General features: G+C 41.8%; 1 protein-coding gene across 2 annotated transcripts in view; it reads right to left on the reverse strand.

The window, feature by feature from the left end:
* Positions 1 to 27,032, reverse strand: part of TAF13 (TBP-associated factor 13) — an 86,859-nt gene that overhangs the window by 38,735 nt on the left and 21,092 nt on the right. Inside the window, exon 2 of one of the 2 annotated variants that reach the window (XM_087660707.1) lies at positions 24,273 to 24,392. In XM_087660707.1, the coding sequence (XP_087516833.1) occupies positions 24,273 to 24,363 (91 nt within the window). In that variant the 5' untranslated portion in view covers positions 24,364 to 24,392. Of the gene's footprint in view, positions 1 to 24,272; positions 24,459 to 27,032 lie in introns of both variants that reach the window. The other variant, XM_087660706.1, reaches the window with a different exon arrangement.

A 27,032-nucleotide genomic window follows, 5' to 3' on the forward strand; every position in this document is an offset into this window, starting at 1 on the left:
ATAAAGAGAATCTTACCCAACATAAGCCCACCTTCCATCCGAGAGTGCAGCCTAACTCTGACCTTGAATAGTGATTGAAGAGAAGAGGCCACCTCTTCTCTACACCTATAATCAATGGTAGTAACGTAGGTCGAATGATACACATCTCCATCCTCTGATAATAGCAACTATGAATCTAGCCTCAAAGCTCCTCCCTAAGTCTCTGGCCTAATCTCTTGATAAATCTAGTAAATGTTAGGCTGCCATGGTCCTCCATGTGTAGGTGTGTTGCGGTCATCACTCCAACTACCTAGTGTCACATACCCAAAATCCATAGGACTTGTGCCAATCAATTAAGACATTGATGCTTTAGAAAATATCTCCCTAGCCACTACAGTGTCAGCAATACTACGAATACGGAAGCGTATGACTAGATTGAAAAAAAAAAGTAAACAAGGCCAGGGGAGGGGGAGAGAAAGAAAGAAAGAAAGATATACTAACGTCTTTTGAGGTCAAAATCTTCCTATTGAGAGAAAACCATATACAATGCTAGTCATCACTAGATATCAAGGTGTGACATACGAAAAGATAGTCAGTGTAATATATGTGAAAAGAAGCTAAGGTGATGTACAAAACAAAATAGTGCTCATATATGGATACAGCGAGAGGATAAGGTAGTACATGTCTAGCTATGTGGCTGAATGATATCTCTATATCTAGTTCCATCCAATCACGATCGGTGCATAGAGTATGTCATGCATCTTGGATGAAATAGTATGAGGTAGCATCTGGATTGCGCCCTCCACTCAATCAACTACTACTCATATCGGTGGCGGATCTCCCTCAACTCTCTTTGATATAGCATCCCCTCTATCCACAAGTGACGTGCTGCTCTCATCTCCTCAACTCTTAGGATTGTTACCCCTCTTTGTGTGGGTGTTGTGTGTATGGTTGGAAACCAATCTTCCTCCTTGGAAAGGCTGGTAATTCCCTAATTAAGCACTTAATTACAAAAATCAACAAATGAACATAACTTGAAATACACAAATTACGTTAATAATCTTGGACATTGGACACCCTATTGGCCCCAAAACTAACACCTCTTTCGGTATTTCTTTAACTTGATTGCTAATGGAAATGAGTACAAGTTGAGATTCACAATCTCCTTTATTGTTCCAAAAACCCCTTGTTGTAGTAACAATCAGCAATCAATTCGAGCCAATTGCCCCTTGATTTTTCACCCACGACTTGCATAAATGGAACTACCAACTGGTCAAATGCTGCCCCAATTTATAATAAATGGGTTGGCATCTGAATTCCATGTAAATTCCACAAATTTTAGGTGTTGAATTCAATGTACGATGCCTTCACCAATTGGCATGGGTCTTGGGGTGGTTGGCTCAAACTCTAATTTCTACAAAAATGTAAAACTTAAAACAGAGATCTCTTTGCTCTCCACCAAATTTGGCTAAGATCTGATCCAAATGGCTGAGAAATGTTGAGAATGACTAAGCACAAGCTCAAGAAGGTGAGAGAATGCTAGAAGAGAGAGAATTTCCTGATTTTCATGCGAGAAAGGTTTAAAATCTGATTGTTGCCTGTATCAAACAACATTTAATGCTGTTGCAAGCTGCCACGAGACCTCAAATTGTTGTCGCCTATCTCAATCAGCTTTCACCAGCTCCAGAAGGTCCCAGAAATGTTGTCGCTTGCATCAAATGCTACTTTAGCCTCCAGCAAGTCCTCCAAAGCAAAAAACTCAAACTAATAGCTTGTTCTCTCTCTTTTCCTCATCCTGAATGAACTAAATCTCTCTCTCCAACCTCCAAAAACGTTTTCCAATCTTGTATGGGCATTTTTGCCAAGTGGCAGCCTTCTAAACCCATTTTTCAACATTATCCAACCATTTAATTAATTTCAATATTAAATAATCTTGAAAATTAAATTCAGCCCTTCTGACCCTGCCCAAAATTAAATATACCCATCCATAATTAAATTGGCTAGGCCATTTACAACTTGAAGTGGTTCCCAATCTTTGTTGACCCTTAGACTGGCATTAATTAATCAATTAATGCTAGTCCCTAGTCCTACCACTAACACTTATTGGCCAAACCGCTGTCCTAGGGTCAAATCTAATTCCAACTGACCAATAAAATCGAGTCGGCATAACTTATCACAACTTTTGCCTTTGACACCCACTGTATCCTTGTGGTCCTTGGCTTGTTACAATGAAATATATGCCATGTGCATCACATGTGCTTAAGCAATCTTGCACATTTGATTAATAACTTAATCAAATGTTATCAGCAAGACTAAAGCATCTCAAAATTTCAGATCCCCGTGGCAAACCTCCCCCTTGAAATCCTTGCAATCATCCTCGATTACATTTCATTGTGCCAAAGAAAAAGCATACCGCACTGGAATTTCAATAAGGTATCACACTCACAACATTGGCCACTATTGTCCAACCATGCTACATGCCTCAAACCTGTTGAAAATTTCCAATCAACATATACATAACATAAAATTGAAAATCACTCCAAAATTGTTGCTAGAAACTCATTGAATGCATCCATAACACATATTTCTCAACTGTTCTAACTATCAACCATACAAAAGTGTTAATTCAACATAAACCATGGCTAAAACTATCAATGGCATTTACTAACATGCTATTGTTCATGGAACCAGTTGTAAACCATTGAAACTTGAGCATAATCTGATCATAAACTGATCATTTTCCGATCTGAGAACTGATCACAAACTCATTGGATTCATCCATAGCATATATTTCTCAATTGTAGCTAAAAGCTCATTGATGCATCCATAACACATGTTTCTCTACATTTCTGACTATCAACCATAGAAAAGCATTAATTCAGTATAAACCATGGTTGAAACTGTCAATGGCATTTATTAACATGCTATTGTCCATGGAACCAGCTGTAAACCATTGAAACCTGAGCATAATCTTATTATTTTCTGATCTGAGAACTAATCACAAATTCATTGGATTCATCCATAGCACATGTTTCTCAATTGTTGCTAAAAACTCATCGAATGCATCCATAACACATGTTTCTCTATTGTTTTGACTATTAACCATAGAAAAGAGTTAATTTAGTATAAACCATGGCTGAAACTGTCAATGGCATTTACTAACATGTTGTTGTTCATGGAACCAATTGTAAACCATTGAAACCTAAGCATAATCTGATCATAAACTGATCATTTTCTGATCTAAGAATTGATCACAAACTGTTGCAAATGTGACCTTAAATTGATCAAAAACTAAATGCAAAAACTGGCCAACAATTGATGCAAAAATTGATGCAAAACTAATCCCAAAAATAACCATAAATTGTTCTTAAACCAATTAAAAACTGAGCTGAAACTGATTAGAATCTTTGTCTCAAAACTGAGGTAAAATTCATACCAAACTCATTATGAGCTGATGCAAAAGTATGGTTCCAGTGCCCAAGTGAAACTCATTCTCCTCTACATATATCTGACACTGACTACTATACTAACAGCGACCTCATGGTAGACATATTGTCGATACAGTACATGTTGAATACATCCAAGATCCACTATATACGAGAGCTATCCACAATTGGTGGAGTGGAAGTTTTACCTCCCCTTTGAGCATTAGGAAATACTCTGAACCCCTACTTTGTTGAACTTGACTAAGCCCAAACTAAAATCGGCTCTAATTGAAAGGCATCTAGATAAAGCTACAACAACTTAGAATTGGTCTCCCAAGTCGTCCTCTTCCATTCATTTGGCATCCATTGGTGAATAATTCTAAAATTTCACCAAGTATCTCTCGGAAACTTTACCTTTGACCTTTCTTTCCTTCTGTGCCTAAATCTACTCAGGTATCAAAATCTCATCCAGCTCCTTAACCTCAGGCTGAATTTCAACAGACATAACCGCTAGCACATCGTCATGAAAAGTCTCAACAAACTGACATGAAAGGCATGTACATCCGCTAACCTCGAGGAAATTCCATCCCATATGCCACATCAGTAATCTTCTCCAATACCTAGAAGGGTCGATAAAATCTCATACTCAAGTTTGGATACAATCTTTCTCTTCCTTTTGTCTTTTTCACCCTTGCCTTTTGAAAACACAGCAATGCATAATCGCCCTTTGCATGTCTATGACGATCAGCTCCCCACTTTTGCTTTTATTGTGATCTCTGAAGTGCATGTGTTATCTTTATATAGGCTACATTTAAGTTTTCCACATAACGGTCAACCTCAAAGAGATTATCCTTAGTTTGCAAGATAGGTGGTGCTTTCTTGCCACCCTCAACCACCTCAAATGAAGCTTTGCCAATGAAACTATACATTGTGTTATTGTTAGTAAAACCAAGGGTAAATTCTACTCCTACTATGTCTTGTGGTCTGAAACATAGCACCTCAAAAGATCTAACACTATGGAATTTGCATCCTAGAACTAACCGTCTATCTACAGATGGAAGGATGATGAGAATTTCAACCCGGTATCCATATTCTCAAGCAACCCCTTCTAAAATAAACTAGTCATCCGAGGGTCTCGATCACTAACGATCGAATCTAGCATACTATGATACTTAAAGTTGTACTAGAAAAACAATTGTTCCATATGATCACCCTTTATTTTCTTCCTCACCGGAATGAAATGGGCTTGTTTGCTAAACATATAAATGATAGTCCATATCCCATCATTCCTTGTATATGTCCTAGGAAGCTCAAAAATAAAGTCCATTGCAATGCTCTGCCAAGGCCTATCTGGAATAGGCAAGGGCTGCAATAAACCCGGCATCTTTTGTCTATCGTGCTTTACCTTCTAACATACGACACATGTCTTAAAAAACCATTCTATATCATGCCTCAAAGCTAGCCAATAAAAGAAATGCTCAATTACCTTGATCGTGGCATCAATGCCTCTATGTGTCCTACAAGTGGAGGAGCATGACTTTCAATGATAACTCTAGGCCTTAATTGCCTTGTGACATACTCGTCCATGCATCATCAAAAATCCATCTCTTACGACAAAGTGCTCATGCCTCTAGCCATTGCAAAGTTTATCATAAACATTAGCAAAGTCTAAGTCAGCAACATATTGCTCTTTCGTGGTATCCAACTCACTCTGATAAACCATGTTGACAATTGAAATTTATAGCTTACCTAACAATGCATCAGCCACAATATTCTTTGCTTACATCAACAACAAACAAAGACAGATTTTTGGGCAAGCTGCCCCTCTTTTTTGATGGGCAATTGGTGCATGTGGTACTATGGAGGCCCATGGCTCATTTTCAAACAATGTGGGTTGCAGTAGAAAGCTGCCCCATAGTTTATTGGCTTCTGTTAAGGGAGGCAATGGTAGCTATTGGTATTGTATTGGTACATCCCAATATGAGGGCAAGCGGCAAGAATCGTTTATGCATGCTCTAGGACACTTCGAGGAAAAGGCCCATTTGGTTGCACCTTAATTGCATTAGCATGCACCCACTATGGTTTAAGCTTAATTGGGGCACCTTTGCACGTCACTATTTCACTTGTGGCAAGCTTGGTTGTTTCATGGCTGAGTGTCCAAACAAAAAGAATGCTACTCTTACTAGTAATGTGGATATTGATATGATGGTTGAGACAATGCTTACTCAAGAATGGCCTCCACAAAAGGATATAATCCAACATAAGCCACCTGTGTTTTCTTTAGATCCATATGATTTGGGATGGTTTGATGTTCAGTGTAGAAAGGGTAAAAAGGTGGAAATTCAGCAGCCGATGGATTCATCCTCAAGCACTCAAGATTCCTTCCATATATATATGTGTAGAAAGAATAAATCTTCTGAGATGCCACGTACACCTATCATGAACCTATCCAATTTGAAGCAAGCTGCACAACCCAAATCACAAGCTCAACACCCTTGAGAGCATCCAAGGGATCCTTCGGCATGCCTTGTTTTTTATCATAAAGGCAAGGTGATCACCTCGTGGGATCGTAAATATTCTCATTTTCTTGCAATAAATGGAAGTAATCCTTCCCTTGTGAAATCTGCTCGCGCGGGATAGAATGTTTTTGCGGTTTTGCCAGATTTTTTGGATGAAGAAATTTTAGAGGCTTTAGTTGAGAAAGTTCTCAGAGGCTTTAGTTGAGAAAGTTCAATGGAGGCATGAACAACCTCATCCATGAGTTCTTTCATTTCACATATACAGATTGCCACTTGGAATGCTTGTCGGATTTGTTCCTATAGTAAACAACATGACATGTGTCGTATTTTGCATGAGAGACATTGGGATGCTTTGCGTGTTGTTGAACACAAGAGCCATAATGATGCTGGTCATATTTTGGCTTGACATGATTCTGTCTTTTTTATGTTAGTTGCAAGGCTAAACACTATTCCAACGTCCTCATGGTTATATATAAGTAAATTCCAGCCGATGCTTGTTAAGAATGATGTCATGGACACCTCATGGTGATTGAGGTTGTGTTTGAGGGGCAAGTTTTATGGCTAGTTGGCCTTTATGCACCTAATGACTCATTGCATCATAAAGCCCTATGGAGTCGACTTTTCGGAACACTCTCTAATGGATAACACAGAAAGCAAGGCATGGCAGGCTTTTGTGATGGATGTCCTTAAATAGGATCTTTGGTCTTGGCTTTCTCCATTGGCCTCAAGATTTACCTTTCACTCGCCTTGATACTTGACCACGTGATCTCAACTAGATCGTATTTATGCCTTTTTACCAAAAATCTTGGAAATGCAAGTCTTGCAGCATTATGCATTATCCGACCATTTCCCTTTGCAGCTTGACATGATTGGCAGCATGTGGATGCTTTCTCTGGTCTTCTACGTAGGCTGCCCTTGAGATTCAACTCTTTCTTTGCGAGTCGTGCTATTTTCAAGGGCTACATGGCCTGGTTGCTTAAGGGGCTTCACATGATTTTCCACTACAAGGATTGGACTTCTTTGACAAATTGATTTCCAATGTATATGGGATCTATCATGCTTTGCTTAATAGGCAGCGTTTGCATGCTGCAGAAGACATGTTGGCCTTGGTCCATTTACTGTTGCTCCATTTGCTGCATGATGATTTTCTAATCTCATTATGGGTGATTCAGCTTGGTTGTGTGAACTTATTCAAAGCTTTAAGCTGTTGTCTTACTAACAAGCTAAGCTAAGGAATTTTTTTACAGTCTTCAAGACAGTTCTTATCAGACTCATAAATTCTTCTAAGCCTTGTATGCTTCCCCAACGCACAAGAATGTGGTGAGATTGCAAGATGCAAAAGGTCACACTCACAAATCCCTCATGTATTGTATGTATGTGTCGAGAATACTTCGCAAATCTTTTGGATTCATGCCAAATATATTCTTCTCGGTGGATTGCTCAAGCCTGTGTACACTTTTATGCTTTGTTCAAAGATCAAGTTCCCCACGATATGCAAGACTTTTTTGAAAGCTGATATCCATGAGGACAAAGTTGTGGATGTCTTGTTGGGTTTGCCAAATGATAAAAGCTCCAACTAGGATGGTATCACCAATGAATACTTTGGCACCTATGCATCTCTTTTGGCAAAACCTTTGGCTGCCATGTGCCAACAGGTTTCGGCTTCATGTAGCATGCATTTATCGTGAAAAGAAGGGTTGATTAAGTTGATTCCTAAAGTTCCCTCCCCATCCAAACTTACAAAATGGAGACCGATTTCATTGATGGGCTTGATGGATAAGATCTTTGCGAAGGTGTTGGCAAATCATCTCCATAAACACCTACTTCATCTTGTTCATCCTCACCAATATGGGTTTATTAAGAGCAAAAACATTCTTCATAATATGCTAAAGACACAAATGGCCATAGACTATGCGTGGCACATATAGTAGGAGGTGGTTTTGGTGCAATTGAACTTGAAAAGGCCTTTGACTTCTTGGAACGGTCTTTTCCTGTAGATCTCAAGCAAGTTATGGGTTTTGGACCTCGCATGTTTGGGTTGATCTACACCATCTGGCATCAGCATAGGTGCCACCTCCCATGTTATGCTAAATGGTGGAGTCATTAAGCCTTTTTCCCTTGTGCACTTAGTGTAACAGGGCTGTCCTCCTAGCCCACTCTTCTTTGCACTTGCTACTCACCTTATTTTTTCCATGCTATTGCATATTGTGGACTCGAGGCAGTTAGCTAGTCTATCTCTACCTTTGCAGCAACAATTTGTCGGTGAAGCACTGGCTGATGATACTTTTATGGTTTTGAAAGTAGATGCTTCTAATCTTTAGACAACCTTGGACGTATGGGAATTATTTGGACATGCGTCACAATTGCCAATCAAAGCTGCCAAATCTTCCCTTATTGATTGCACACACTCCAATTTGCCAAATTTCGGGTGGCAAGGTATGCTTGTCCAACAAGGAGACATTGTGAGGCATCTCGGTTACCCCTTGGGGGTTGACGTGCAACCAAAAGTTTTGTTGAAATGGATATCTCAAAAGTTGGAAGCCAAGTTTCTTTATTGGAAATCTCAAGCTTGACCATTCCATGTGCGCCTCAAAGGAGCCCAAATTATTATGCTTCCCGTGCTCGCGTATTTCTTACGATTGCTGCCTTGGACCAATGTTGCCTTGAAGAATCTCACCTGGCACTTCTGTTTCAAGCTATGGAAGAAATATTCTATGCAGGCAAGTATATCCTGGATATCATGGAGTCATGTTTGCACCCCAAAATCCATGGGAGGTGGGGCTGTTTTGGATGTGGGGACCCATATGACAGCCCTCCATTGGTCCTTGTTTCAAGCGTTGTGTATTGGTCAACCACCCTGGACTCTTATTGCTTACACTTTCCTTGAGGACCGGGACCTTTGGCATGGTAATACAAAGATTCAAGGTTCGTGGTGGCATGTGCTCAATGATGAGGCTCACTTTTCTACGTCTGCCTTTGTTCTTTTTAACTGTTTAGTGTGTTCATGGAAAATGGTCCTTTCCAAGGCCTGACGGCATCCGATAGAGAACAAATAGGCGGCTAATTCATTGCAGATGGAAAGTCTAGTGATGTCTCCTCTTCTTTCTTGGCAAGGCAAATATGAGGAGAGACCAGAGTTCAATCGCATGGCTCATCTTGGATTGACCTAGATGGCTGATACTGTCAGAAGTGGAGCAGCGGTGGAAGCATAAACATGTGCTGAAATAAACTGCTGAAACACAAGACAAAAAGAGAAAAGAAAGAACACGATACAGATGAGAACTCAGATGTATGCACGGGAAATGGAATCCATATATCTGAACACGAGACAGTCGCATACAACAGTGAGTCACTGGCTGCGTGGGCACTGGCACTGGCTCCTCTCTCCACAGAGTTTGCAGATGGTGAAGATGAAGTGACTGACTGAGGAGGAGCCACTGAGTATAAATAGGCTGAAAAAGTGGGGAGCAATAATGCTGGTCGGACAGCATTTAATGCTGGTCGGACAGCATTTAATGCTGGCCGACTGGTGCATAAAATGCTCCACTGGCATAAAATGCCACAACAGAAAAATACCTAAAATACCTAATAAAAAATGCCTAGCCCAGATCAAGCTCAGACTCACACATGAGCTGACAAATACTCTGCTAACACCCTCTCTCAGATCATGAGTGATCTGATACAATACAATAGTACAATGAAAAGGGATCAGAAACTATACAACATAGAACCACCAAGTAGAACCATGGATACCCAAGCAGTGGGTGATCAAGCCACCACCAAGGTGCCTCGGAGAGAACCTGATGTCGATGTCGATCGTACCAAACATCTGAAAATAGAGAAGATCATAGCATGTCTCTGTGTCCATCATCAATGTCTCGCAGGAGCATACAAGACCATCCTGTCAAAAATGCCTCTGAACATATGTGACCATGGAGTCCCTGCCCTTGGCCAGACCGCCAAAGTGTCCCCTCATGTGAGCTCCAGACGAAAGCCTCCCGCTCTCTGTCAGAGAACCAGCTCAGCATGAACCTGGATGTCAATCCCAGCTCCAGGATTTGATTCCGCCAGACTGAAGTCGATGCGTCAGGGACGTCCCTCTCTGGAACCTGTGCACCTGTATAAAAGTATAGATGAGGCGCGGCTGCCCCATCTGAACACCCGCTCACACTCCCTCTCTGGCACAAGAGAGTCGTGAGGGATGACCTCATCACCACCACTAGAAAGCAGCCGAGGAAGGGGCCACCAAGCCCTTCCCGCGATCCGAAGAAGAGGATCCCTTCCGCGCCTTGGACTTCACCTTGGTCGGAGGATCGGAGTCGGAGTCTGATGAAGAAGAGGACTCATCGGTAGAGTCAGCATCCCGCTTCGTCGTCTGCTCCTTCTTCCTGGAAGCCGCTAACTTCTTGCAGTCCTTCCGCAAATGTCCCTTCTTGCCACAGTGGTAACATTGGGCCTTCGACTTCGCCTTCCCGTTACCCCTCTCTGAAGCTACATAAGCCTCACCTCCATAATGTGCTGGAAGCCGCCCCTGTAATCTCAAGGATGTCTCATGGTTGTCCTCATCAAAGTCTTCAGGAAGAGGAAAAGGACGGAGAGGAGGAGGAGTAGCTCCATAGACGATGTACCATAACCGCTTCTGCACAAACCAAGCTTTCATGACAGCACTCCATGTGAGATAATCAGGTCCATGTAACTTATCATCAGTGGAAGTGCACGGAGGAGCCATATGGAGAGGATAAGAAGAGAAGTAGAGAAGAGATGGAATTTAGAGAGGAAACACAGCCAAAACACAAGCACAGACTACAGAAAATGAGAGTTCACATGCAATATAACCCAAAATCTGATCAATAGAAGACAAAATTTGCTGCAGAAAGTTAAAAAATCAGTCAAAAACTGCCAAAAACAGCAAAAACGGCCTGAAGAAACAGTCACCCAGCCACGAGAGACGCTGAATCAGCAAAACGCAGGCTGTAAACTGGAGAAAAACAGGTAGAAAACTGTCGCCAACAGCTGCAGATGAAAAACGCAGGCAGTAGAGGGTGCGTAGGCAGCAGGCGATGGCAAGACTGCAAAAAACGCAGGCTGAAAACAGCCCCAAAACAGGTCGCCTGGCTGCGACAGCAGTCGTCTGATCAGCAGGGGTACAAAACAGTCCTGAAATCAGCAAGAAAACACAGCAGAAACACAAATCCTGAAAACTGATACCATGTCAGAAGTGGAGCAGCGGTGGAAGCATAAACATGTGCTGAAATAAACTGCTGAAACACAAGACAAAAAGAGAAAAGAAAAAACACGATACAGATGAGAACTCAGATGTATGCACGGGAAATGGAATCCATATATCTGAACACGAGACAGTCGCATACAACAGTGAGTCACTGGCTGCGTGGGCACTGGCACTGGCTCCTCTCTCCACAGAGTTTGCAGATGGTGAAGATGAAGTGACTGACTGAGGAGGAGCCACTGAGTATAAATAGGCTGAAAAAGTGGGGAGCAATAATGCTGGTCGGACAGCATTTAATGCTGGCCGACTGGTGCATAAAATACTCCACTGGCATAAAATGCCACAACAGAAAAATACCTAAAATACCTAATTAAAAATGCCCAGCCCAGATCAAGCTCAGACTCACACATGAGCTGACAAATACTCTGCTAACAGATACCACTCTCTTGCCCCAACGCACTCTAATGTCCTATCACACCGTGAGATGAGTCTTTCAAGTACCTCACAGCTACAATAATCTTTGGGGTAGAGTCTCCGATCTATTACAAGACCAACAACCCTTTCCTATCCTATATTCTAATTGCCCTTGGCAAGATTGGGATCTTCTAGGGCATTTGACAGTTCAGCCCTCTTCAATTGATCAAATTTATCATTTCATGATCAGAGGTTGCACATGGTTGACCACCAAAGCCAGTACACTTTGGGGATTGCGCAAATCGAATGCCTGGTAAAAGTTAACAATAATGGAGAGATGGATCAATAAGACACCATTCAACGCAAGGTTTTCATTTGGAGGATGTTGGTGGGGGGGACCTCCCCCTTGCCTCGACTCTTGACCGCACAGATATTTCTAATGGGAATTGTTTCTTCTATACCACTGTGGTTGAGTCTTCCCTTCACAGATTCATCTCCTACCCTTTCACACGGAAGATTTGGGCTCTTCTCTCAAACATTTGGCATGTTGTGGTGGGGACTACAACGTGTCCTCCTATATTGGGTTTTTGGTAAAGCTAAATATCATGGTCTACTACAACCTCATATGAAGATATTGTTTCAATTTTTCGGATTTTGGGGTCGTATCCATATTTGGGTCTCTCGCAATGCATTTATTTTTTATGCCAGCTCAAGCATTCAACGTCATATTGCGAAGCTTAAGGGACTACTTTGATGGCAATTGACCTCACACAACATGCTAATATCTTGGTCAGAGATGGTCTAGTTTCTTGGCATATGGCAATCAATCTTCTAAGAAGATGAAACCATGAAAGGAACAGCGCGCACTGTTGACCTAAAACAAGCATTACATGCTGAATTAGCCTCTGAAACAGCCCCAAAAATGCTTAATTAATTAATTCCCTAATTCGGTGCACAATTCAAGAGAGTTCTTAAACTATGTGTGGCACGAGGTCCCTAAACTGTCTATAAATAGGCTGATTGCCCTCCATTCAGCCTTAAACTCGCTTTTGCAAGTTTCAAGCCCTCTAGCTTCACTATCCACACTCGCTCACGAAGGACATCTGAATCAAATTTGTCCCTTGTTGTGCACATGCATTAGGCGACTATTTTGAGCCCTACCTTTGCAGTAAACACCTCTAGAGGCTCTCCCCCATTGTCGCCCACCTTCCACCCCTTGCATTTGCAGCCTAATGGCATCACAACCTGTGTTTGCTGCTCACACGTCATCCTCATCAGCACACGCCACTCCTCCAAAAGGCTGCATTTGATACCAGCTTGCTGCATTTGACAGTGTTCCCTACATTTATCACTCCTTGGTGCTCTCCTGCCTGTCGCCTTGCTTGTGGAGGCTACATTGCAATTTTTCTCTCTCATCCACTACCTGTCTACATCAAATCAAGCTTCTTTGGCTGTAATTGCTAGTGTTTTACTCTCAGAGGCTGTGTTTGCTGCGTTTGGGAATCCGTAAGGAGTACAGCACACTCTCCCACTCAGCACCTCTGCCTCGGTCCTCAAGACACGAGTTCAATGTAGGGACCAATTACACACGGAGATCGAGGCAGACAGTCATTACACGTAGTGAGAGACAAAGAGAGTGCAAGAGAAAGCATAGTAGAGAGTAAGCACGTTTTTCGATACAATGACGAGTGTACCACTTTAGGTTTTTAGATAGATATATATATATAAAAGTACAATGTGCTAAGGGTGTGTTCACACACGTACACATATAAAAGGCACGATAGCCCTTTATTTCCAACAACCTCCCACCTAAAGGCAATGTGCCTTAAGAGGAGAAAAGAATCAACTGAGTCTAGGTATGTACAAAGCTAAAATAAATATATCTATCCAACTCCCATTATCTGTCAGCAATGAGCAAACCGCTCTGCTGGAAGACCCTTCGTGAGAAGGTCTGCAAGATTATCATCTATATGCACTTTGAAAAGCTCAATGCTCTTGCTGCCAAGTACATCTCTAATAAAGTTGTACTTCACCTGTATGTGCGTTGTCTTTGTATGACAGACCGAATTCCGTGCTAGCATGATAGTACTTTTGACTATCACAATGGAGAACAAGTAACTCTATGATGCCAAGCTCTCCCACCAGCCGTGAAAGCCATAAAGCCTCCTTGCATGCCTCAGTGGCAGCCACATACTCTACCTCTGTAGTAGACAATGCAACACACTTTTCTAGCCTGCAGATCCAAGAGACTACTCCTTCTGTGAAAGTAAACACATACCTAGCAGTGAACTTCCTACACTCCGTATGTCCAGCATACTCTGCATCCGTAAAGCCAACAACAGATGCCTTCTGCTTTTCAAAGCAGATGCACAACTCCTTTGTGCCTTTGAGGTATCTCATAATACCTTTCACTGCATCCCAATGCTTCTTGCCAAGGGTTGCCATGTATCTGCTAACCACTCCCATTGCAAAGGCAATGTCAAGACGTGTAGCAACCATAGCATACATCAAACTGCCAACAGCTGAAAGATATGGTATCTTGGTCATTTCAGCCTTTTCATCATCAGATGTAGGGCTGTACTCTGCACTAAGTTTCACATATGGAGGCAATGAAACCCCAATTGTTATCCCCCCCTACATATTGAAACGCTACAAAACTTTGGAGATATACTCCTACGTAGATCGATAGAGTAAGCCTTTTGATCTTTCTCTGAGTCTTCGCATGCCAAGAATGTGATTTGCTTCACCAAGATCCTTCATGTCAAAGCTGCCATAAAGACTTTGCTTCAGTGAGTCCAAGGCATGAGTATCTGTGCCAGCAATTAGCATGCCATCAACATACAAAACCAAGATAATCAGGCTGCCATCTACTGCCTTCTTAGTGTACAAGCAGTGATCCACTTGACTTCTATGAAAGCCTTGGAGCTGCATGAATGTATCAAACTTATGATAACATTCTCTTAGTGCTTATTTCAGCCCATATAAACTCCTTTTGAGTTTGCATACCATTTTTTCCTTCCCTTGTTCAACAAACCCTTCAAGCTGTTGCATAGATATATCTTCATGCAGATCACCATGTAAAAACGCGGTCTTTACATCCATCTGTATAAGCTCCATATCCTCAACTGCAACCAAGACCAAAATGGTTCTCAATGTACTCATCTTGACTACAGGAGAGAAAATCTCATCAAAGTCGATTCCATGCTCCTACTTGTACTCTTTTGCAACCAATCTTGCTTTGTACTTTGGTGAGGAACCAGAAGTGACCATGTTGTATGGAAGGGTTTTCTGCCCTTTAGGCAACTGCACCAAGTCCCAAATGCCATTTTTTCCAAGAGATTCCATCTCTGACAGCATGGCTTTATACCGTTTCTTGCTGTCCTGTCTGTCCATTGCTTCCTTGAAGCAAGACGGTTCACCACAGTCTGCCAACATGACATAATCAGCAACATTAATTGCACCAGGAACAAACCTGTCAGGGTGTCTAGTAGCCCTAGACGATCTCCTAAGCCAATGGTCATTGTTTGCTGGTTGTTCCTGCAAATTTCCATTTTCAGCATGTTGTCCTGGCATTTCAGCCTACAAATAAGCATTAACAGCTTGCTGTCCTGGCTGTTCCTGCACATAAAATGGCTCATTTTCATGGGCAATAGCTCACTGATCATTTCGACATCATTTCTTGCATTTACAGGTTCATTTACAGCAGGTATTTGCTGTTGTACAGCGGGCACATTTTGCTGTCCAAAAGGTATTTCTTCCCGGAATACAACCCTATGGACCTCCTCACTCTTTTCCGGTTGTTTGTGCATGCGATCTTCCCGAAAGATAACGTCATTGCTGCGTACTACTCTCCTTTTCTCGGGATCCCACAATTTATACCCCATTTCACCCTCGTCACCATATCCTGGCAAAATGCATTTACAGGACTTTGGGTCAAGTTTACTGTGTTTTTCTTTACGAATGTGCACAAAAGTCTCGCAGCCAAACACTTTCAAATGAGCATATGAAGGACCACGCTTCTTGGGAAATCTCCCCCCCCCCCAAAGACCTGTTTCGTGACCGATTAATCAAGTGAAAGTCTGTCATAACAGCCTCTGCCCAAAAAACATTGGATAATGCAACATGAGACAACATCGTACGGACCTTATCTTGTATGGTCCAATTTGTACACTCTGCAACTCCATTTTGGGGCGGATTATAAGGGGCAATGAGCTTCCTCTTTATCCCTTTGTTGTCACAAAATACCTGAAAGGCCTTGGACACATATTCCCCACCATTGCCAAAGCAAAGCCACTTAAGTGTCTTGTCTATCTGATTTTCAGCCAATGCCAACATTTTTTTAAACTTATCAAGCAATTCATCCTTCCTACGAATAAGATAAACCATACTTTTCCTGTAGCATCATCGACAAAGGTAACAAAATATTTCTTTCCCCCTAAAGATAATCCTAGCATTTAACATGCATCCGAATGTACTAACTCTAGAGGAGAAGATTTCAAAGAAAGAGACTTTTTATGTGACGTCTATGCATGTTTGCCATAATGCAATGATCACAATGCTCAAAATCAACATAACGAAGACAAGGCAAGTAACCCAAACGAGAAAACACTTTCATTCCTGTTTGACTCAAGTGTCTCAACCGGCCATGCCACAAAGAAACACTTGGCTACTCGGTCACGGCAACAACATGATCACGCACACTAGATACATGAAGTGGATACAACGTATCACTTTTGCAACCTCTGGCAATAACCCTAGATCCCTTACAGATCTTCCATTTTCTATCACCAAAGGTGGTATGAAAACCATCATCATCTAGCTGCCCTATGCTAATCAAGCTCTTCTTGAGCTGAGGTATATGCCCTACATGCTGAAGTGTAAAGACAAAGCCATGCTGAAACTGTAGCTGCACACTATCAATACCTGCAATCTCACATGCAAAGTTGTTCCCAAGATGGACAACACCATGTCGACCCCTGTATAGGCGGAAAACCACTCACGATGAGGAGTGACATGAAAGCAAGCACCTGAATCAAGAATCTAGGTATGCATGTCATCATCTATATCTGCAAGTAGAGCATGTGCACCAAAATGTAAAGAGACAAAGAGTACATCACTCCCACTGTCACTATCATGCGTGACTATATTCACCTCCTCAAGTTTTACACTGCTCTTCTTAGACTGACTGTCCCTCTTCTCTTCCTTGCCTTTTCCTTTCTCTTTCTTCCATTTGTAGTAGTCACGTTTAAAGTGACCCTTCTTGCCACAATGATGGCATTCAACATCTTTGCCACATGATTTACTGTGTTCCTTGCCATCATATTTTATTTTACCTTTTGTTGTGATCTGCCCCTAGTATGCAAAGCACTGGACGACTTACTGGATGCATTGTTATGCCGATTCATCTCTTCCATAAGTAGAGCACTCTCTACATCAGCATACAAAAGGATCACATTAGAATTGCTCATAGCAATCCTGAATGTATCCCAACTCTCTGGTAGAGTGCAAAGCAAGAAAGTAGCCTTAAATTCCTCATCAATCATGAACTTCAAGGCAACCAACTGGCTGAAAATGGAGTTAAACTCACTCAAGTGAGTAGACATTGCTGTACCTTCTTTCATACGCAAATCCATAAGCATTTTCAGCCAATACACTTTACTTGCAGCACTCTTCTGTGCATACAGTTCTTCCAGTCTAGTCCATATAGCATATGCAGAATCCAAACCTTCAATGTTGAAGAGCAAGGCATCAGAAATCAATAGCTCTATGGTTGAGCGTGCAAGCTCATTCAACTCATCCCAATCATCCTGATCCATGTCCGCGGGCTTTGCCCCTTTTGTTTTGATCGGCTTTGCCTGCTTCTTTTATAACACGATATTGCAGCACTGTTTTTGACAAACTGCAAAATTATGTGCACCTTCAAGCTTCTTTATGTGCATCAAATTACTGCTGTCATTGCTGCCAGCCATGATTTTCAGCCCAAATGTGACCAAAAAACCAGTAAATGCAGGCCCAAACTGTCACCCAAGTGACCAAGGTACAAACAGGTACCAATCAGCAATAAATGACCACGCAGAAGTACAGATTTCAGATCTGTAATTAAGTTTTCAGAAGCACCGAGAAATCCCAAAATTTCAGCTGCAATTTCTGTTGTACATGTACCCACGGGCATAAATTTTGACAGGAACGGTCAAAAGCCCCAAATTTTTGTGCTCAAAGCATCAAATACACATTTGCATTTTCTCTGTCATACATAGGACAGACCAGTTTTGCCAAAATATAGCAATTTCAGTAAAACCCCCAAATTTTACCAAGTGTTGATGTTCAAATTGCGCGGAATTCAACCTGCATGTACATAAAATGACCAAATGCTGCACAAATTTTGCCCAAATTGCAAAAGCCCCAAATTGCACGGGGTCCAATGTGCCTCAATGTCGAGAAATTGGGTTAATTTCAGCCCAATTTGTGCATGCACATGAAAAGCCCCAAGTCTCGAGGACAGAATGTCACAAATTCCTGCAATTTCCGAAACAGAAATGCTTGTCCTACATCAAATTTCCCAAATCTGGAAAAAGCCCCAAATTTATGGGCCTAAATCTACACAGATTTGCAAACTGTGCGTGCGCACACGAACACCTGAAGAAGAGGAGGCAAATTTAAAGGAGATTTTGAAGAAATAGAGTTTCTAATTTTAAAGAAAATGACCGCCGGGGGGGGGGGGGACCGGCCTGACTACCGTCCATGACTAGTCACGCCGCCTCCCAGACCGCCGTCCCATGACACACGGGACCTGTGCCGCCGTGCAACGCGCTCGTCGACTGTTGCCTGCCACGTGCTGGCTGCTGCCCGCTACCTTGTCCCGTCAGTTGCAGTCACCCTACGCTCGACCCCGACCAGTCGCAGCCCGTCACGCCTGCTACTGCCCGTTCTGTCCGACTCGCGACTGTCGCCCGTCACCTGTCACGCAACTCGATTGTCTGGTCGTCTCCTTGCCACGTGTCGCCTGCTCCTCAACAGTCCAGAAGACTGTTACACGAGACTCTACGTGTCGCCTACACCTCTCAACAGCCCACAAGACTGTTACACCTGTCAATCTACCCCTCAACAGCTTGAGTGAGCCATTGGCTTTGATACCAGTTTGTAGGGACCATAGTTTTTCCATACGTGAATCACACGTCAAACGCAAACGCATATGAAAGTATGAAACGAGTATGATTCAGACCCTAGACCTGAATCATACGTGACCCTAATTTTTTAACATATTCTTAACAAAATATGAGAAAAATACACAACTTTAAGATATAATAAACATGATAAACATGTGCTAATTTCAAAATAAAAGAACAATGCACAACTCTTGAACTTTGAAGACTGAGACTCCAGAGTTTGAGTCAATATAGAAGGATTCATGATTCATCATTCAACTTTCAAGGAATTGACATGATACATGATACATCTGTCATTAAGATTCAAGCCAAGTTGCCCAATGCCAACTGCATAGTAGACTAAAAACTGAAAGGGAACAACCAAAAGCAAAACTGAAAACTGCATAATAGAGTCACATCATATATCATGATTCATGATTCATCTGTCATCAACTAATCTACTCATCATCTTCATCATTCTCAAGAGTGCAGTCTGTATCTCCTCTAGACCCACATGCAATCTTCAGGAGTGTGTGTTTCAGACTGCCTGGATCCAGGGAAAGAGTCGGCAGATAAAGGCGACCACATTCTATATGCTTTTATGTAAAGTCGTCAACATTTTTTAAATTAAAAAAACGTCAAGTCTTATATGGGGTTTATAAACGTCTGTTTTTCAAACGTTTACGGACGTCTGAAATTCATTTCAGACGCGTCTGAAAACAACTATGGTAGGGACTGATTAGGCACGGAGATCGAGGCAGACAGTCATTATGCATAGTGAGAGACAGAGAGAGTGCGAGAGAGAGAAGAGTAAAAAGTAAGCACGTTTTTTGGTACAATGACGAGTGTACCACTTTAGGTTGTTAGATAGATATATATATATATGAAAGTACAATGTGCTAAGGGTGTGTTCACACCCATGCACATATAAAAGGCACAATGGCCCTTTATTCCCAACATTTGGGGTACAATTTTCATTCTTGCACGGTTTGTTTGCTACATGAGCATTGTATATTCAGCAATCATTCATTCATTCAAATTCACTGTATTCATTGTCTCTATATTACCCTAACCCTAATTGTGTTCTTCTAAGTTTATGTTTTATCATATACGCTTTAGTTTATGTTTCTCTATAAGGGTATTTCTTCACATGGTATCAAAGCAAGGTTCTCTTCCACAAAACCTCAATCTTTGATCGGCACGCCCTTCACAAGAAGCAAGAACAACAAGAGAGCAAGACGACTTCAAACACAAATTCACCACATCATGATGATGCTCCTAAGCCTAGCACATCAAGAGACTAAACAAAATGGGCTTCACAGCTTGCCCCTCCATCCAACATAGCCGTCGTCAAACTACCATGGAGTCCACAAACCATACAAGATTTTATGAGCCAAATATAATCTCATTCTCATGTATCGAATTCAACAGCAAATTGAAGGTAAATCTAAGTTTTTCCCTTTACATTTAGTGCACTGGTCTGATGATTTGCAAAGGAAGGACAAAAGTTCCACAAAGGACTGATCACCCTTACGTGGAAACTGGTATGGAGTACAAGCCGTTTTCTACTCCACCTTTCATTCACTCCCATGTCACATATGCATGATACTTCTCAATCTTTTGATTTTACTCCCTCTTTTTTGCAAGGTATCGGAGATGCTCATGATGAAGAAAGTATCTACACCAAGCATGGATACATTAGCCCTAAAGAGGATAGATATTTCAAATTGCACTCAATAAAAGGTAAACAAAAATTGCAAGAATCGACGTTAAGTGCTTCTTCTTCATCTTTTCCTTCAATTTTTCCTTCTCATGGTCAATATGATTTTAGTGATGCATCTATTTCTTCATTTGTATTTAATGGAAAAGAAATCTAATACTTTTCCAAAAGCGACTAAAATGACAAATCCATTTAATATCCCGCCCATCACACCCATTAGTTCCGCTACACCTTCCTTTCAACCTCCATTAAGTGTTACTTAGTCAGCTTGACTTTCAAGGCATTCCAATCAATGATTTTCAAGTTTTGGAGCTCATTATCCAAATTGATATGACGGATCCCATCTTGAGCTACATAGCGGTCAGTCGAGTGTATCCAACACTCAAATGCTACATTAAAATGCCAAAGTTCTGAATGAAATTCGAATAATAGACCTTGCATCAGCTTGATAATAGTGAAGGTATTTCTAGCCTTTCATGAGTGGACAACCTCGTATAGAACAAGTGTGGAATTAGCTTGGGGTTCCAACCCCTGCACAAGATCCCATAGGTTTTGGGAGTCAAGGACATGTCTCATCAGATTTGACCAAGTAGTGAAGTTCGACCTGTTAAAACGAATATTATCATTAAAGGCATCTTTGGTTGATGAAGACGAAGAACTATGAGGTGTCAGATAAGTAGAATAATAAGGAGGTGGTGGAGGGTAAGTAGGAGGGCGAGGTGGGTAGGCATAAATAGGCTAATAGTGTCCAATGGGTGTTGATTGATACGGATGTATTGGGACATGAATGTTTCCATAAAGTGCTCGTGAAGGTGGAGGCATCGAGACATGTATGCCCTACCTAGTAGATGGCTTGGGCATAGCAAAATGGCGAGAAGGTAACTAGTGAGACCCAAGAAAACTCCTAGTCATCTCTAAAACCCACATGGCAAAATGTACCAAAGAAAAATCAGTATTATCAATATTGTCAAAAGGTTGGCCATTTTTTATAATGAGTATCGATCAAAGGCAAGAGGCATAGCACCAAAAGCTAAGACTCAGACCCCCGCTTCTCAATCGGCAACAAGGGAGGCAAGGTGGTAGCAACCCTCAGTAGGGACACTAGCGAGACCAGACCCACATTGCCACCGATTAGCCACTACAATTAACAATGTTCTCAATGCTACAGGGCTTGTCTGACTGGTCTACAAAGGCTCACATCATCTCCGTAGAGACATTTGAGGATACCAATCTCATTCTCATATGCAAGTTGCCTCCTCATAAGGTGACTGTAGAGGCCCACTTGTCACTACCAAGAACTTCAGCTACTCCTTGGATTGTGGATAATGGAGCTACCCATCACATGACCCCCATCACGGATATTTTCCTCTCTCAAGTCCCTACAACCGGGCACATCCGAGTTAGAAACAACTCCTCGATCACGATTCAAGCTCACAATCACATCAGTTTTTCCAATGACCGGAGCTACATTGGATTATGTATACTATGTCCCCCAACTTGGTGTGAACTTGTTATCCATTCAGTAGCTTTACCAATTGGATCAAGCAATCTTCTTCACAACGACCATAGTCAAGGTCCTTGACTCTAAGACTCGTTTAGTGATTGCCTGCAGTGAGGCACAACCTAATGGCCTGTACCACATGACACAATTTCTTTCCAAGCCGACAACCGAAGGCTCAGAGTTCCACTGATTCTAGGCTTTCGCTACTACACAAGAACCTACGAGCACTGAGCATCTTTGGCATTTTCACTTAGGGCATCTCAGATAAAACACTCTTTATGAGTTGTCATGTCGAAAGATGATTTATGGCCTTCCTTGCCTAAAGTTATTGCGAGATGTCTGTAAAGCTTGTCAACTAGGAAAACAACATTGCATCCTATTCCCTCAGCAATCTACACATAGAGTTAAGATACCTCTCACATTGATTCATGTTGATCTTTGTGGCCCGATATCCATCGCCGCCTTGAACGGTACATTGTGCTTCTTTTTTATTGTGGATGATCATTCTCATTACATGTGGATGTCCTTTCTTAAGCATAAGTCCAATGCCTTCATATATTTTTTTGCTTGGGTGCTATTAGTATATAACCAGACTAATTGTCATGTAGGATGCTTTAGAAGTGATAGCAAGGGCGAGTTTACCTTTCATAAGTTTTTCGAGTTTCTACAAGAGCATGGTATTTCTCACCAGCTCAGTTCTACCAACTTCCCCTCGCAAAATGGAGTTATAGAGTGTAGGAACTAGACACTGCAATATGCTTTTCTCGAGGAGTATTAGTGTTTGCATACTCCAAATAACTCCCTTGATCTGCACAAAACCAAGCTAATTCATTGGAGACAAACTCAAAACCCTCCACCCTTGTCGAATCTCACTATCTTAAGCGTCCAGCTTAAATGGTTCTCCTCAAAGATGAGCCAATCGTTAAAGTGAGAGAAAGCTTTACATTTCAACATCAGAAAGTATGCCCATGTCAACCTATCGTAAACATCCACAATCAACATAAATTAAAGGCTTTCCTTAAGGGAGTCCATCCACATCACGCTCCAAGGGCTCCTTGGCCTTCTTGAAGCCTTACTAGGAATCATATTTCTGTTCTATTTATCTCAAGTGTAAGATGCGCATAGCAGATGGCTCACCCCAACATCTAGCAATCCACGCACAAGTTGATAACAAGCTATCTTTCGAAGATACCCATAGTTGAGGTGGTTGAATTAAGTATGCCAAAGCTCAATCTGCAATTAGGCAATGAGAAAAACAAAAGGGCTAGAGAACTCCACATCTTACAGAGCATTTTCCTCTTGCCCTTGGCAAAGCACTTGTCTAGTCTTTCCATCAAGAAACCCCAAAGGAATCCATGTTAAACTCAACTAAAGCCCAAGTCCACAATCTTGCTTACTGAAAGAAGATAGCCCAACCCTCAAACATAGAGAAGCTCCAAAGTGTGAACATTGCCATGACCATCCAAAATCAACTACATATCACCCTTGCCCTAAATGAGAATGGAAGAACTATCACCAATAAGAATGTGCCCGTGCATCAAACACATATGCAATGCCATCTAGAGAAGGCATCATGTGGCGGGAAGCACCATTGGTGACTGTCCACAATCCACTCCTGAGATTGTGGGGCCATCAATGATACATAAGACGAATCCTATAAAGAAGGCTCAATAGCCTCTACATGTAGAAAACCTACTCATGCAAGAGTAGCCACCGTTCCTTTGTACTCTTCTCCTCCTCCTTGGTGTCCTTCTTGTCCTTATTGAGGCAATCTTTCTTCTAGTGACCTATCTTACCACAAATGTGGCGAGTGAACTCCTTGTTCTTCTTGTTCTTATCTAACTTCTTCTACTCCTACTTCCCCTTTCTTGTGGGAAGCCTGACCTATAAGAGCATTAGATTTCTACAAATTCATACCCTTCAATTATTCCTCTTGGTCCAAGACCATGGGACCTAGCTCCTCCCACTTAAGGGTCTCTATCCGCCTTGAAATAATCACAAACAAGAAGCTAAAACACTTGGAGGATAAGTGGCACAAGAAAAAGGCAACAAGAAGAAGAAAAAGAATAAGGAGCTACAATTGATAGAAGAGGAAACATTGAGCGGTCTCTAGTTCAAAACAACCACGTTATAAAGCTAAAGATAACCTCTTGAAAAGGGTAATTAATAAATTCTCAACATCTATAGGAAAGTGTTCCCATTGACACTATATCTAAGAATCACTCTCTTAGGTCTAATTTTTCTAGGGAGCATATTAACAAGTCCACACAATATAACTTATGCACCAAATTTTAGACACACAACAAAAATGTTAACTGTATGAGTATTAGCAAAATACTCACAATCCTTTGTAAACATGCCACGCTTTCGTTTCAATGAAGCCTCAGAAGCCTGATTTGCATTGGGACCAGTTTTCCCCTTTGCACTAGTCATAGCATTTGTTGTGGTAGCTGATGAAGAAACTGCCATAAAATCTTCAAAGATAAACACTAGGAATAACACCTCAACAATGCTCTTGAGTTAAAGGCCTAAAAATTTCAAATTGATAAAGTTAGAATAATGCAACTCACAAAAACATTTGGCAAAAAAAGGTACATGATCAAAGTTGAAAATAAGGTGATGAAAGATTTGTGGTTGCTTTATTTGCAGGTTTTCAAACAAGCCCCATTTCTAATTAAACATCCATGCTGTTATATCAATCTTTCACAATCAAATAACACATTTGGCCACTACATTATTTGCACCTTTTCAAAATAGTGGTAACAGGCACAAGGCTACTATAAATTTACGTTATTATCATACTCATACTAAATAAAATAGCAAATCTGGCCACCCATGCTCTTCAGGGCTCCTATTATCCAAAACGCAGCAGTTTTTATGTGTTTTTTTGCATTTTTGTCAGACTGCAGCAATGTGATAATGTATGCACAAACTGATCATAGATGTTGAACGCAGAGAGAAGAGAAAGAGAGAGAGAGACAAGAACTTTGAGAATAATGGAACGTTGAGCAGTGAACAAATCAGGGTAGAATGGGTACATAAGGTTGTATGTGTATCTTGACAGCCGAAACCTCACACCCTCAGTACAAAACTGAAATAATAGAGACCAGAAAGCAAGTGCCTATAAACAGGCTGAAAGTGGGGTTGGAAAAGAGTAGGTCGGCCTGCCAAAAGAGGGCCGATCAGAGCAGGTCCGCCAAACTGCCACGTGGCAGTCCAACCTGCCTCAGTCAGACCAGCAAAAACTGCCCACCTGCACACATGCTGCCTGTCCATGCGCTGCCTGTGCTGCCCTGCCCAGCCTGGAACTGCCCAGCACTGCTCGCAATCGGCTGGAAACTGCCCATGCCGCCCTACCTGCCCACTTTGCCCTACCTATCCATGAGGTAACTACTAACACCCCATCTTAGATCCTAGATGCACATGAGGCTCAAGGATCTAGGATGTTGTCATAGAATGGCCCAACGAAGAGCTTTGGTGAAGAGGTCTGCCAAGTTGTATTCAATCTTGCAATATTCCATCTCAACTATGCCATCCAAGTTCTTCTCCGGATGAAATGGCAATGGATCTCGATATACTTCATCCGTGTGTGAAACACTAGATTCTGTGAAAAAGCTATGCAACTCTCATTGTCAAATAGGACAGTGGTAGCTTGGGTCTGATGACAGTCAAGCTCTCCAAACATTCTCCAAAGCCACATGATCTCACATGTCATAGATGATACTCCTCATGGTACTTAGAAAGCAAAAACTTGTCATTGATTGGCCAAGATCAACATCTCTAGCCCAATTAGAATCCCTCCATCCCTACAACACTAGACTAGTGTCTCCTTAACCTACAAGATAGAATATGCCAAGGTCGAGAGTTTTCCTAGGAGATGAAGAATCCTAGAGGCAAGCTACCAATGAGTTTTCTTGAGCTCAATCATAAACCCTCCAAGCTGACCAATTGGAAAACATAGATCAAACTTAGTGTTGAGTAGCCAAATCAAGGATCCAATCAATTGTTGGTAGCTAGAAGCATCAACAAGCTGACAATTCTACATGGCCTAGCTAGAAGCTGTGAAGAAATACCCTAACACAAAAAAACAAATAACACTGTACGACAAAGCACAGACTGATAGAAAAACACAATTAGAGTTAGGGTAACTCAAAGACAATGAGCACAGAGAATGAATAAAGTAATATGACTACTGAATATACAATGCTCATGTAGCAAACACACTATGCAATGAATGAATACTGAACCTCAACCTCTTGTATCTCAAGGATCAATGCAGGGGTAATGAGGTGGACAGTGTCTCGTACTCTGAATGGATCCTGAATCGCAGCAAGGCAGCCTCTAAGTGTCGAACAACAGTAAACACAGCCTGTGTGTGACTGGATCTGATGCAAACATCACTCTAGAGAGAGTGTGTGATGTAAACGTAGGCTAAGGAGAGAGAAAATATGCAAACGTAACAGGGAGGATAGAGAAAACAGCAACGACAGGCTGAGCAGAGAAAATCTGCAAATGTAGAAGGGAGGAGAGGGAAAACAAGCAAGGCAACGAAGTTGGGGCTTGCAAATGTAGCAGTATGCTAACGTGGCAGGCTGTACAACAGCAGGATGGGTGGACAGCAACAATTGCCTGACTGGAAACAACAGCAAAATTATGATGGAGAGCTGAAAACAAGTGCCACATGAGTAAAGACTACAATGGACAGCTTGGACTGCAATGTCCTCCACGAATGAGGTGTGGGCAGCAAACTGAAAACACCTGAAACCTGCAAAAATGAGATAAGTCTGAATGGAGGGCAGCATACCTATTTACAGAAAGTTTGGGCCCTCCCAAGTGGGTTTGTGCTTATGGGACACAAACACTCTACGAACGCATTTCTTTTAAATAAACAAGGTTTCTTCCTTAATTAAGCATTTTTGGGGAGTTGTTTAAGTGAAGCTAATGTGTTTTTTAGCTCAATACCCCCTCTCAAGCCCAACAACGGTGCCACGAGAAGTAGGCTAGCAAAGCCCTTTTTACTTTATCTTTTACCCCAAGGTGTCCCACCCCAAAGCAGTTAGAGCATCGAACAAAGGGTGCACATCGGTTGCCCAATGGCCTAC

The sequence above is a fragment of the Lygodium microphyllum genome, chromosome 20, assembly GCF_053477565.2.
Source record: "Lygodium microphyllum isolate KBCC chromosome 20, Lygodium_microphyllum_v1.1.10, whole genome shotgun sequence".
Lineage (NCBI taxonomy): Eukaryota > Viridiplantae > Streptophyta > Polypodiopsida > Schizaeales > Lygodiaceae > Lygodium > Lygodium microphyllum.